Genomic DNA, 15,150 nt, shown 5'->3' with positions numbered 1-15,150 from the left:
AAGTTTGGGTCATCGCCTACTTGCGAAGTCCCATGAGGTAGAGGTGCTGAAAGGTCAGTTGGCGGCGGAGCGAAGTATGGTTGAGGAGTGTCAGACTGCTATAAAAAGCTTGAAAAGGGAGAGGTCAAGGATAGTGGAGGTGAATCGACACCAGCTAGAAGTATTGCGGGACGAGAATAGAAACCTATCAAAGATGGTAGAGTTGTACTCTCGCGACATGCGAAAACAGCTGGAGGACCTAGACCGACCGGGTAAACGCAAGCAAGCAGATCGTGAGAGTAGTTACGCTCAAGCTAAGATTGCGATCTTTGGGAGCTCAAGTGGTGAGCCCCAAGAGGCTGTGCATGAAGCCCAGGAAGAGGACAGCCAGAGGGCCAAACTCAAAGCTCCAATGGTCGAGACACCGAGCACTGTGAAGAAATGACTTCTACTGCATTATTGATGTTTTTATTTTATTTTATTGTTTTTGTATTTTCGTTATTTTGTTTCGGAAATAAAAGAGTAAGGTTGCAGAAAGAAAAAGAAAAAGAAAACACACTTCCCAACTAAAATAAAACAAAGACGACAAACGGAAAAGAAAACACATTTCCCTAACTAAAATAAACTAAAGATGATAGCCGAAAGGGAAAAGCAAAAACACAAAGCTCTAGAAAATGAAAGTAACGGGCAAAAACATTAAACACCAGAAAACACGGAGGAAAAAAAAAAGAAAAGTAAAGTAAAGGTGCTCCCCCTTGAAGCGATTAGGTCGAGCATGCCCGGGAAATCCGAAATGGTGTTGGCTCTCTCTCATCAGCATATGTCTATTTAAACCACACCTCTGCAAGCGGATGATACCCAGCATTTCTTCCTGCAAACTCAAGGAAAAACATCAAAAAATTCAGAAGCAAAACAAATGGCATCCTCATGCACTCACCTTGATGATCTCAACCTTGAGCTCTCACTTGCACCACCGAATGCCCAGACAAGGGCTCCTCCAAACACTGTCTTTCCAAACTCTTCATATCATCACGGCACGGCCTCAAACTTTGCTGAGGAAATACCGAACTTTTCTGAGGCACTGTCGAACAAAGCAGTGCTGCTAGGAGGCATGATTAGCAGCAAGCTCACTCCGACAGATCATCTGCATGTGGCACAGAGGTCTGATAAGGCAGCGGTAGAGGAGTCCCACAATTTAACTGTGCTCCACGCGGTCTCCGCTACCAATTTGGGCATGCGATTACTGGCGAGGACAAGGGAGTGTGCCGCGATGAGCGAGGAAATAGTTTCCTTGAAGGCTATGGTGGCGGACTTGCAGAAGCGGCTCTACTGTGCCAATCAGCACGTGGAAGCACTGCAGAGAAAAAATGAGGACCATGTGGAGTTGCTGCAGATTCTACAAGTGCGAGAAAATAGAGGCAAGCCATGATGATGATGGAGATGAAGAAGATGAAGAAGATGATGATGAAGATGATGATGATGTTGTTATTTTGTTATTTTGTTTTTTTTGTTTTTGTTTTTTTTGTTTTTTTTGTTTTTTTTTTTTTTTTATGCAATGTTTGAATTGAAATAAAGTTTGTTTTTAACACTCAGAGAAAAAAAACTAACTAACTAACCATACCACGTAAATAAATACATAAACTAACTTAACAAAACAAAAACAAAGACTTAACAGAAAAGAAAACAAAGAAAATAAAAAAATAAAAAAAAAAAATATAAAAAAAAAAAAAAAAAACTTAATTTAAAAACACACGAATATACAAGCAACTCATGGATGACCAGTTAAGGGCCTCAGAAAACACAGCCAGGGGATCCGGGAAGGTTGGAGGGGTCACAATGGTCCCGCTTAAAACCCAAACTTCTTAGACACGGAAGGTGTCGCCTATAGAACTCCTAGACACTGTATTGACGGAAGTGCTCACTGGAGTTACCATAAGTCAGCTCATATGAAAAATCTTTTTAAAATTTTTAAGATAAGAAACAAAAACAAATAAAGATAAAATGGAACAACAAACCATAAACGAAAATGAACTAAGTACTCTAAACAAATTCAAACAAACAACATAAATTGTTGTACTAAAAGAAACAAACCAATAAACCAAAGAAAAACACAAACAGCACTTTCTATCACCCGTTTATCACCATTTGGACAGATTCGTTTCTATGTTTTTCAGCTTCGACCTCTGTTCAGTTTTTAGGCTATAACTTTCCAACCGTAAGTCCAAATTTTACGTTCTTTATATGGTTGGATTCAGCATAGAAAAACAAAGAACTTAGCGCAGACCAAAAGGCAAAAACAACTACGGAAATAAACAGAATTCAAAGAAGAGAAAGGATTGAAATGCTCCCCCTTGAAGCGATTAGGTCGAATGTGATGCACTTGGAGGTCGCGACTTCTCCCATTGCTCCACACTTCCCATTCTTATGATTGAGGTTGCCATCTCTCTCCATTTTTATTAAGCTATCATAAATTGCTAAAACAAACACACAAACTTGAAATGGAATTAAAAGGATTAGGAAATAAAAACTAAAATGAAAAGGAAAATCAACACACATCCAATTCCATGCTTCAAAGCAACAAGCACCAATGGGTTGTGTAAGCTGGGACTTAAACCCAGTTCTCTTGCTTGTTGGGCAATTGTCTTTTTCTATTGGACTATAAACACAACTTGTCCATTAACGTCATTAACTTTAAAATTTGAAATTGTCTAGAAAAACATGAAAATGAAAAATAAAAATAAAACAAGTAGGGAAAAGAAATAGAACCAAACTATGTTGCCAATCCCCGGCAACGGCGCCAAAAACTTGTTGCGTAGATACAGCTGCACCAAAATGGATTCAGTTGCATCCTCAACTTGTGATACTCGCAAGTGCACGAGCCGTTTGGTAGTATAGCATATGTAAGTGCGAGGTCGATCCCACGAGGATTGGTGATTGAATGATCCAATTCATTTTCCCTACACAAAACAGAAATGAAAAAGAAAGGAAATAAATAAAACAAGGAAGAAAGAAAATAACTAACTCAAGTAGATAAGTTCCCAAGTTCAATTAGATTAATGGATTGATTCTAGCTAAAGTATGATTAAGCCATGGTGTGTGGTCATAACCTTGTGTTCCTAATTCCCTAATTTGATCATTTGTTGTCTAACCTAAAATTAAGCATTAGGAACCCATTAAGCATAGAAGAACAATTTAAACAACCAAGCATGTATCTAATCCCTGTTGTCGAATGTCCATACATACTCTTCCTATTCATAGTTCAATTCGAATTAAAGCATGGTGTCTACTCTTAATTCAAACCAAGATAGCTAACATGCAAGCCTAAATGGTGATCAATCATTCAAACTAGCATATTAACTTATAAGCATAATGAATAAGAACAAAAATCATAATTGAAACTTGGAAACGAATCAAACTTGAAACTAAAGAAAAGAATTTACATAACAATGAAAATTAAGTAGAACTTGGAAAAACTTAAGGAGAATTTCAGCACAAAGATCTCATTATAACAATTGAAAACTAGAAAGAGAAACTAAGAGAATTTGAGGGAGAGAAGGGAAGGGAGCTCTAGAGAAGTGTTTGAGAGCTCCCCCCCTTGGGGTGTGTTTACAAGCTTGGGAAACCTCACTATATATAGGCCTAAGGAAGCTGAAAATCTGAATTAAGTATGGCTAATGCATACAACACTTTGTTTTATAAAATCTGAAATGGTTGATGCACTTCACTAATGCATACAACACTTCCATTATAAAATCTGAAATGGTTGATGGACTTCACTAATAAATCCCACCAGCAGCCCTAGCTCATCTTCATGTCACCATGACCAAGCTTCCAACCAGAAATAATAGCTCATCCTGAGGTCAGCATGACCAGCAACTTCAAGGGCTTGCGAATTGGGCTTCCCTTAAGCAAATTAAGACTTTAAGCACTCAAACTTGAAGTTCAGAATGTCTTGTTTCCAGCCATATGTTATTTGGGCCAATCCAAGGTCGGAGGAAGAAGTTAAGGCCGAAACAAATTGCTAACTCATTTTCCGCGCTGATAAGATCCATCCTGAGCATGGTTCTGTGTTTGCTAGGTAACGGACTCCAGATTTATCCAATGGGGCTGAATTTTGGATATGTTATAGTACACACCAATTGGAGCAACTTTCATGAAGAATGTGGCCTCATCCGAGCTATGTAGGTTGCTGAAACAAAGCTTGCAATATGACCTACGAAACTGGGCTGGCAGGGGACTGTAGCCAAAATTGAGTTTGTCTTTAAGCTCTTCATCCATTCATCCAAATTAGGCCCTAACATGCATGGATTGCATCATTTACTATCCAAAGCCCTCATTATTACCTAAAGCTCAATGAACTGAAAGATAAACACAAAAAGGATTAAAAGCACAAGTTTAACTCAAAAACATAACCAAATCATAAGCTAGAAGGATACAAAATGATATACAATTATGAACCGATCAGTCCCAAGGTACCCTCGGTAGAGTTTTTGGTGGCCAAAGAAACCTTGCGCATGACCCAATCGCCCAGCTTGAAGGCACAAGGTTTCACTCGAGAGTCGTAGTACCTGGCGACACGTTGCTTGTAGTAGAAGTTACGCATGCTTGCCTAGTCACAAAGTTCCTCGATCAGGTCAAGGTTTAGGGCCAACTGCCCATTGTTGGCTTCAGCGTCATAAGTGGAGGTTCGGTATGTGGGCTGACCAATTTCGATCGGGGCCACGGCTTCAGTACCAAATTAAAGGAGAAAGGCATTTCTTCTGTGGAGATATGGAAGGTGGTGCGGTATGACCAGAGAACCTCGGGGAGCAATTCTGGCCAGCAACCCTTGGCCTTGTCAAGTTTGGTCTTCAGGGTCTTCTTAATAATTTTGTTCACAGCCTCAACTTGGTCATTGGATTATGGGTGGGCTAGGGATGCGAAACAGAGGCGGATCTTGAGGTTGGAGCAGAATTGCTTGAACTTTATGTTGTCGAATTGCCTTCTGTTGTCTGTGACAATTGTTTGGAGGATGCTGAAGCGACATACGATATTTTGCCAGACGAATGTTTCGATGCGAGGTGCAGTGATGGTAGCTAAGGCTTCGGCCTCAGCCCACTTGGTGAAGTAGTCCACAGCGACAACTGCGTATTTGACCTGGCCTTTGCCCTCATGCATAAGTCCGATGAGATCCAGTCCCTATTGGTCGAATGGCCAAGGATTGACCATGGCAGTCAATGGTTTGAGCGGGAGCTGTGGGATGTTGGCAAACCACTGGCATTTGTCGCACTTCTGGGTGAAAGCCTAGGCATTGGTGTGAAGTGAGGGCCAAAAGTAGCCCTGCCGAATGGCCTTGTGAGCTAGTGAGCGGCCGCTTGAGTGGTTGCCGTAAATGCCCTCATGGATCTCCCGAAGGACAAAGTTACCTTCTTCTGGAATCAGACACCGAAGGTAGGGGAGGCTAAAGCTGCGTTTTTATAGAGCGCCATTAATGATTAGGTGTCGAGTATAGCGATAGCGAACACGCCTTACTTCGGCAGGGTCGGCAGGCAGTGTCTGGTTTTGTGAAAACTGAAGGATGGGGTCCATCCAAGTGGGGCTGTGGTCAATGGTGCAAATGGTTGGTGTTTGAGGGCTGGGTTTTTCCAGGAACTCCATGTGGATGTTGCGGCCGATGCCCTGTTTTAAGGCCGAAGCTAACCTTGCTAAAGCATCAGAATGGCTGTTTTCAGAGCATGGCATGGCTGTTTCCAAGAACTCCAAACACATCGTCTCTAGATACTCACCACAGAGCTTGCACAGGCGAGAATTTGCCAATTTTCTCCTAAGCAAACCCGTGGGTGAAGAATTTGAGATAGCTATCCACATGAAGTTTTTAATTTTGGGAAGGGCCGTGCACCCCAAATAATCTTCCACATCACATCACACACCGCATGGAAGTTGTTGTCTCCATCACAATGATGACGCTGACTAGAATAAATAGTAGCATGATATCCGAACTTGACAATGTAGGAGCCAGACTTCACAGCTGGCCACACAAGGCGATCAACCGTATTAGGAGAACTAGTAGGCATAGATCTTATCATAGCTGCCTCGCACGCTGGAATAAATGGTTCGATATGTGAAATGTTCCAAGATCTAGTGTCATCATTAATTAGGTTGTGGACCATTAGGGGAGAAACGATTAGACGTCTAGATGAGGAGATTTTTCTGAGACCTAGTATTCAACCACCGATCATTCCATACCTCCACCTATCTTTCATTCCCAATTTTCCAGCGAGATCCTTACTCAATGATTTCTCGACCCAATAGAAGCGAGATCCCTGCTCACCGTCCACTAGCCCTTTTCGTTGCTTTCAATAAACAACAATCAAGGAAGTATCGAGCCTTAAGAATTTGGACCCAAAGGGCATTGGGCCTTAAGAATTTGGACCCAAAGGGCATTGTGGATATGAAAAGATATCCTAAGAGCACTTTCACCGCAAACTTCAACATGGGCAAAAGGCCCCCCAAGTTGAAGAAATCCACTCCACCGCACAAATCCAGCCAGGGCAGATGGTGAGCTCCACAAAGATTAGGCAGGCCCGAAGGCAAGAACAGACCAAGCTCTTGCTTGAGGGAGCTGACGTTAGTGAAGAAAAAAACTTAAAAACATCGAAAAAAATTCTGAAAAATGACCAAAAAATTCGGAACCTTTTTTTATACATACCTAGCAATTTTTTTATATTAATAAATTACATAAAAATTAAATTAATCCCATTTGAATAGTAATTTCCCTTGGATTGTCATGGCAATATATAGGTGAAAAAGCAAAAAATATATTGCTAGGGCAGGCTATTCACATGAATAGTGTCTGGAAAAGGAAAAAAAGTGTAATATGGAATAATGCGTGGACTTTTTGATTGATTAATTTCCATATTTTCTCTATTAATTGTATCCTTTGATTTTGCTGGTTTATCTTTCTTCGATTTTGCTCTAAGAAAAAATATTACTTTTACTGGAGGGTATAATCAAAAGAAGAAGATGGTATCAAATAAATAAAAATCGAGGTACCTGGTCAACCATACATAAATATGAATCATATAGGTAAATACCTAAAGAAGATTAATTGCAGAGAAAATCTCGATAAATATTTCTTAGAGATTACGTGAATCCTGGGCGTCACTGGAGATTTGTTGTGATATTTTTATTTACAGAAAATTCATGCATAAGAAATCCTATAAGAAGGTGTAGTTAGATGTTCTATAGAGACCACCAAACAACAAAAAATGGAATTATCTAAGGTTTTCTTCTTTGTATTATTATCCATTTTTCTCTCACTACCCTATGTTTTTGGTGATTTCCAGAGGCTTGTTTCTTCATCTCCTATCAAACAATCCACAAAATCTGCTGATCTTAAACTGTCGTCTCATCTTGACGAACTATTGGAGCAAGAGAGTACCTCTGAAGCTCCAAACCCTTTACACAACCCAGTCCTGAAGAACTACAGGAGCAAGAGGAAGGTACCTGAAGCTCCAAACCCTAAACACAATCCAGAGACACCTATTAGTATTAATTATAGGGACAGGAAATATTTAGGTTTTCGTAAGTTTGGTGGTTCTTCAAATATTTATGATCTACTGAGACTTGTTCCTTCGGGCCCAAATGGCGCAGAGTCTCCTGGCAAACTCCCCACAAATGCACATGGAGTTGGGAATTAAGCCATGGAGGCTAGCTAGCTAGCTCCATATTAATCCAAAGGGGTTTCCATATTTGATGTTGTGCCTTATAGTCAATAAAATTGGATTAAGGTAAGAACAAATTTATTCTGTAGTTTCCTTTTCTGACGTCCTCTTCTTTCTAGTTTCTTCTTGTTTTTTTTATTGTTGCTCTTTTCCATCGAAACGCATCTTCGAATGATTTACATATGCATATAATTGGAACTTGAATTTGACTCAGATTGCTAATATCCACCCTTGAATTTGAACATATTGAAGCAATGAATTTTTTCTGCATATGTCCATGCTATAGTTAAGGTGTAAAGAATTTTAAACTGATATCGTAGTAATCCAATTTTATTTGTATATTTACTTACAATTGGAACTTGAATGTAGGTAGGTCCCTTTGGACTTATATAACACAAGTTTTTAGACCACTTTTTTGCGTTTAGACACAATCACTTTAGTGTGAGATGGTTGTTTGAATCTTATAAAAGAAAAATTATTGTATGGTACTCTAGTACGGCCATCTAAATAACGGTGCTTCATCCTTCTTCTGAAAAAGGGATTTTACACTAATGGTCCTGAATTATGCGAAACTTATCATTTTGATCCCTAAACTTCAAAATTGATCAATGGAAAAAGAAAAAGAAAAAAAAAGGGGGGGGGGGGGGGGGGGGGGCTCTTAACGGCTCTCTTTGAAAGGTACTGGCGACGAAGTCCAAATGAGAATACCAATGAAGTTTGACATCCATAAGAATATGTCATCCTCAAACATTTGTATTCCACATAAATGTGGTCCGTGACATCAATTCCGTTATAATTTCTGTTAAATTTGGTCAATTTGACCTTTTTTTAAAGGGCATTTTTGTCAAACTGTTTCTCTTTCTCTCAACTCTCTTTTCTATCTCTGTCTCAATATCTTTGTTTCCTGCATTTTTTCATTCTCATCCTTCGCTTCTCAAATGATTTTTTGTTGTATTAATGAAAAAGAGAACGGATCAAAATCCAAGTGCATAAAAGTTACGAAAAACATATTGCAATATATGTTCTTTATTTCTTAAATAGTTATTGAATATACAATTTAGAATTTGCAACCAAATTCCTCGGAGAAATGTGTCTCCATCAACTAAGCTCCAACCAAGTTTAATGGGGCCTAGCTTAGTGGAGAAAGGCCTTGACATGTAAACAAGTGATCTTAAGTTCAAACCTCAATGACACTTCGGCAGTTTGTGTGTGAGAAAATCCGCTCCCCCTTCCTAACTTTGGTATAAAAAAAACAACTAAACTCCAACCAAGCATATGCTTTAAGGAATTTCCACCCATATATAGAACCATTTTTCTTCCTTTTTGTAACATGGGCATCTTTCATTTTAGCTATTTTATATTTCTAACAACAAAATTCTTAATGTAAACAATTCGAATATAGACAAAAGAGAATTAACAATCAGAGAGTTAAGTGACAGATAAACTCAACAATTCTGTACTCACCAAAAAAGAATGGTGATTTCCTTTAAAAAAATCCATTTACCATAATCCAAAATACTTTTGAATGATCAATGAAATCCAATGAACAGAAAAAGTGAAAGCGAAGAACCATTGTGTTGTACAAGAGATTTGGGTTCGCACTTCACGTCTTCACCATGGAAACCCCTTAAGCCATAGCACTTCACGTCTTACAACTATAAAAAGTGGGTATATAAAATAAGGAAAGTAAAAAAAACAGAAATATATTAAAAATAAGTTTGTGTTTTTTTTTTTGGGTTACAAGAAGGCTGAAGCCAAGACAAAACAAGAAGAAAAAACTAACAGATCACAGCCCTCTCAAGGGTCCTGAACCGGTGTTGGGAGCAATGGAGGATGATTATCCGATGAGACCTGATGTGAATAATTCGCTGATGATGAATTCCCACGCTGCTGATCAGTGTTTGATTTATTCCAGCTTCCTCTCTGACTGTTCAGGTTCCAATTGTGGTCTCTGTAATTGTTACCATTACTCCAGTTTCTGTCACGATTTGAATACCACCCTCGACCTCGTCCACGCCCACGTCCTTGTCCTTGATAATAGTTGTTTGGGTGGTTATTATTGTATTGCCTTCTATCTGAATTTTCATGCCGATTTGTCGATCGATCTGCTGCTAGAGCCATCCCTGAGGAAAGGGAAACAGAAGACATCTTCTTGATCAAAAGAAAGCGAGGAGCGGAGGTGAAGGGATGTTGTGAACTCCTTATAGTCGTGACCTAGGCCATCGAGAATATACTCGATAAGCTCTTCATCTGTCATTTGAGATCCAGCCGCAACAAGAGAATCATAGAGGGATTTGGCATGCATCAAGTACTCAGCAACCGTTTTTTTCTGATTCTTTCTTCAAGGTCCGTACTATTTGATCTCGCAGGGTACGAACATAAGTCTTAGAGAGAGGAGAGAGTCTCTTATCAAGGAGAGACCATGCTTCTGATGCTGTCGTACAAGGAATAAGGAGAGTTTTGATTTGTGGGGATGATGTGGCCTTGATCCAACTCAACACAAGCTTGTCTTTGGAGTAGGCGGGATTGATGGAGCCATCTGCTACTTTCTTGTCAGGTCGTACATGACTTTTCACAACTTCCTCGAGGTCATGAATCTCTAGGATATCCTGAAATAGAGACTTCCAGCACAAATAGTTATTACGATCCATGGGTGTGGAGAAAAGATGAGAAATATTGAATGAGGTAGGGAGTGATGATGTTTGGTTGGTCATGGTTGTGGATGATTTTTTTTTTGTGAGATTAGGGAGTCTACAGAAGAGGAAATAGAAGAAGACTGAGTGGGAGTCATAGAATCTAGGATCGAGTGGCTTTAGCCTAGATGGGCTCTGATACCATAGAGAAAAATTAGAGCAGTGAAGAAGAATTAGAACAGAGCAGATATTTGGGGAATAGCTCGATGACTATTGATTTCTATTCATGCTTGCTTTATACAATTACAGTTTGACTATTGATACAACACATATGGTAATATTAGTCCTAGAAGGTAACAAGATAACAAAGATTACAAGAGATTGATATAATTCCTGAAATCACGTATGATCAGTAGAGTGATATGAGGATGAGGAATTCAAGGCTCTGATGTCGTGGTGATTGGATGCATTATTAGTGCTGTTCTCCTCACTTCCTAACACATCGTCCAATAAGATGTTCGAAACAAGTTTCATATCGTGGTAAGAATATAAAAGAGATTTTCTATTTAAACCCCGCACTTCTCTTTGTTCACCCCAATCCAACTCACCCCACACACCCCACCATTTTGCATATTAAGTTTTAGAAGAGGATAATATGATCTATCCCTTCTGATGGCAGCTATTGATCAACGATTGCACAAAGTTTACATTTTTACAGTGCAAATGCAGATTCATCTGTTTTCTCCCATCTTGTCCTGGCTTGAGCAGGATAATGATTGAATTGTTCTCATACTTTAATTTAAATATGTGGTTGAGTGACCAGTGAGAGAGTGTGGGACCTCCGGCTCTTATAGCACAGCGGTACCTCTCCCCCTTTATAAATCCACTGCAGACGTGCATTGCCATGTGTTCTTGGTAACAATTCTTTTGTTGCTTAATTAGCACACTTGAAAGACATTTTATGTTATCAAGCAAGATATGATAGTAGTCCACCTGTGGTTTTTTTTTTTCACTTATGTTATTTGTGTCAAACAAAGTAGGGCAAATATTCAGTTATGCTAAGATACGCTCATATTTTTATTCTTCTCCAATATGGAGGTATTTATATAAGTACAACCCTAAATAAAATAGAAAGTAAATCTAAATTACAATAGAAAATAAATCTAAATTACAATAGGAAATAAATCTTAATTATAATTGGACTAGACAAATAGGTAAGTAACTAAAATCCTAACATAGTAAGGAACCAAAATCCTAACTAAGTAAGGACTCGCCAACAATTTGTAACTTACAAAGGAGTGGGAACTCTTCAATATAAATCAATGAACCATATTGTGAAAATTATGACATTGTTGGTGGCCATCCCTGCCTTGTGGATTGGTCTCTTGCAGGCATCAATTATCCCACGTAGAGTCATGCTTGGTTGGTGAGTTATTTTTATTTTCGTTGGTTTATGTCAACACCTTTTTACTTATTCATGTTATATGATGCTTACTATGCCTTGTTTCTACCTTCTTCCCAGCTACCAATATATTTCATTGTGTCTCTAGGATGCTATGGGCTCCTAATGGTTGGAGTTGGTCTGATGCAATTTCCAACTTGTCCTCAAGAAGCAATATTGTTGCAGCCGGTAGTTTACTTTTCTATTTATTTTCTGTTCAGTTTAGATTGCTAAATCATACTTTTGTTAAGCTCTGTTACACACATCTCTCACAGAATAAAGGCCAAAGTTGATTTTCTTTGTTCTTTTTCTTTTGCTCCTCATCATGAACCCATGTTCATATTTGATCTAATTGATCGGAAAAGGACAAAGCAACCAGGCAAGGTGAAACATAGCCTAGCTTTAATTGCCAAAATAATCTTCTCTTTTTCTTTAAGGTGCTACATTTTTTCTTAGCTACCTATGCCTCTAGGTAGGTAAATTAATATACAACAAACAAAGATAAATCCTTTATCAAAAAAATAAAAATACTATGGGTAAATAATTTACCTATATGCATTTATAGGTATATAGTAATAATTTACCTATATTTTCTATGGGTAAATAATGTACCTACTGGATATGTAATTTACATAATTTTTTTTTTTTGGGGTTACAATTTTAGGGGGCGATATGTTAGAGAGAATGGCAACCAAAAGAAATGGGGTGACTGATATGCTATTAATGGGGAATATTAATTACAATTATGGCAGTTAATGAAATGTTTAAAATAAATTATAAATAAAATATGAAGTTTGGTGGCAACGATGTAAAAACATAGGAATACTATGACCTCTTATATCCTACTGGTCATTTAAATTTGAAATTGAATTTTACACATAGATTTATAGAGTGATAGGTATATAACTAGGAAATAGAAAATGTAGGGACCTATATTAGACAAGCCCTTTTTAAAATGCTAAAAGTGAAAACTCTTCTTCTTCCACGTGCAGCCGCTTGGATACTACACAGCAGCGCCTCGTCCGCCTCGTCACGCCTTGCAACGCCTCGTCAACAATGGTAAATAAATTAGGCTGGTCAAGCAAGACGACGCTCTCTGTTAAAGCATCCATGACCTCATAGTTCCATTGTCCTTCAATTCGAAGTTTCTTAACTCGCTTGGTCTTAGGGTTCACAGACCGATATTCACCGTCGTCATCCATAATTCTGAGCACAACTTCTTCACCACTTTTTCTACAACCAATCAGTCTAGAAACGCCTAGATCCAGATCCAGGCATATTGCAAATAGTTTAGCCCATGATTTGGCCACACCATACTCTTCCAACACCCACATGTGAATGTGAAGAAGGCAACCCCAACCAACACTTCCTTTCCGCTCCCGAGAGGTTTCAAAATATGCAAGGGACTCTCTGTACCTTGCAACCATGAAATGTCCTTGAGAAAGATGGTTAATTGTTTGTGCTGAAGCTTCTGGTGGTATGGCTATCTTGCCGAATACTTCATCGGATATATCAAATGACAGAAGGGAAATGTTCCCGGTGTGCGCTCTGGCTTGAGTCCAATGCAGAGCACCATTGACAAAAGCAGGCGGATTACTAACAAAAAAGTGCCGGGGCCGGAGCATAATGTCACTTTCCTCAGGATCAGCAGCAGTATTGAGTGTCTTCCAAGAGCCCTTGGCTAACGACCAGATCTCATATTGACATGAGATAAATTTGTTTCCTCGAAAAGAAGACACTCTTCGTAAGACCTTATAGTCATTGGCACGCCTGTCGTAGCCAAAGCCACAGCTTGCTTGTAGATCATCATATTCATGACAAAAGGTAACCCCAGACTTGGGCAAAACCACAAACTTTCTGATGCTAGGGTTCCAAACTAATGTGGTAAAGTCAATGTCTTCCGCAGCAAGGCACACGAGCCCCTTACAAGTTCCGACAAACTTGGATGGCCACCCTAGGCCTTCGTCATAAAAGTCGTACGGATTGTCAAGATTGGTATACTCTCTAAGCGTAGATGATGCACGGCCATCATCGTTGTCGTCATCCTTGTACAATGAGTACATCCCATATTCAGGGTCGTGAAGGAGGAGTTGAACGTCTTCGTTTTGAATGAGATGATGGGTGATGAAGGTAGAGCTTTTGATCATACAATTCCATGACTTACACACTGCCGTGAACCGAAGTAGAGATTTGACAGGTAACCTTAGCAAGATTTCGTATATGATATCTTCAGTAACCTTGTCCCCTACCTTTGCTTCCATCAATCCAATTCTCTTCTCTGAGTCAAACAAAGTAGAACAAATATTTAGTTATGCTTATATATTTATTCTTCTTCAATTTGGAGCTATTTATAGGGAAGTACAACCCTAAATACAATATGAAATATTTCTAAATTACAATCGGAAATATATCTCAATTACAATAGGAATAAATAAATTGGTATGTAACCAAAAACCTATTATAGTAAGGAACCAAAATTCTAACTAAATAAGGAACCAAAAATCCTAACCAAGTAAGGACTCCCCAAGAAATTATTTCAATAAAAGTTACCTAAAACTTTTGCTCCAAAGAGGCCATTGAAGAATTATGCAAAAGACATGACGGCTGTGAGTTTGGTTGGTATTTGGCTGAGCAATATTTTGATTCAAGCAAAGATGATGTTGCGCCAAAACATAAAATCAAATCCAAACAGAATTAAATAAATAATTATGGGTTAACTGGTGATTTGCCCTCTGAACTTGTACCTAACTTTCGATTTACCCCATCTACTTATTTATTTATAGAAAATTAAGGATATGAACGTTTTTTCGCCAATTTCCCCCTTGCCGTCTGTTGTTAATATTATGTTAACTCGCAATTGTACGGGGCAATTAGTAGTATAGCAAGACAAGTACGAGGTCGTACCCACGAAGACTGAGAAGTTAAAACTAGTTATGTACTTAGATTCCCAAATTCAAGAAAGTAGGAGGTTATGTCTAAAACAGAATTTAAAACAAGAGTGGTTGTGATTGTTGAACAAAAGAAGCAAAATGAAATTTCAAACAAAAACAAGTAAACAAATGTAACAAAGAGTGGTTTTAAGAGTTGGAAAACAGATTTTGAGACTAGGGCATTCGAATCACCATAACAATTCAATTCTGGGTTATAAAGATTCAAGTAACAAGTCTAATTCAGATTCAAAGATTGATTCTAGCTAAAGTATGATTAGGCCATGGTGTTTGGTCCTAACCTTGTGTTCCTAATTCCCTAATTTGATCATTTGTTGTCTAACCTAAAATTAAGCATTAGGAACCCATTAAGCATAGAAGAACATTTTAAACAACCAAGTATGTATCTAATCCCTGTTGTCGAATGTCCATACATACTCTTCCTATTCATAGTTCAATTCGAATTA

General features: G+C 38.6%; 1 protein-coding gene and 1 pseudogene across 1 annotated transcript; one reads left to right on the top strand and one right to left on the bottom strand.

Annotated features, from left to right (window-relative positions):
* Positions 1-11,625: 11,625 nt before the first annotated feature.
* Positions 11,626-11,990, top strand: LOC110752128 (dolichol-phosphate mannose synthase subunit 3 pseudogene; annotated as a pseudogene).
* A 716-nt stretch (positions 11,991-12,706) lies between these two features.
* Positions 12,707-14,017, bottom strand: LOC110752126 (F-box/kelch-repeat protein At3g23880-like). Its single transcript, XM_021952729.2, has one exon. It carries the CDS (start codon positions 14,015-14,017, stop codon positions 12,707-12,709), a length of 1,311 nt encoding a protein of 436 aa, XP_021808421.2.
* Between the last annotated feature and the right edge of the window lie 1,133 nt (positions 14,018-15,150).

Source organism: Prunus avium, chromosome 1 (assembly GCF_965620075.1).
Source record: "Prunus avium chromosome 1, drPruAviu1.hap1.1, whole genome shotgun sequence".
Classification (NCBI taxonomy): Eukaryota; Viridiplantae; Streptophyta; class Magnoliopsida; order Rosales; family Rosaceae; genus Prunus; species Prunus avium.
Note: the sequence above shows the minus strand (reverse complement) of the source record. Positions and strands in the feature narration are given on the sequence as shown.

Bases quoted from the DNA above. Each gene is read 5' to 3' on its own strand.
- LOC110752126 (XM_021952729.2), bottom strand. From the start codon at position 14,017: ATGGAAGCAAAGGTAGGGGACAAGGTTACTGAAGATATCATATACGAA.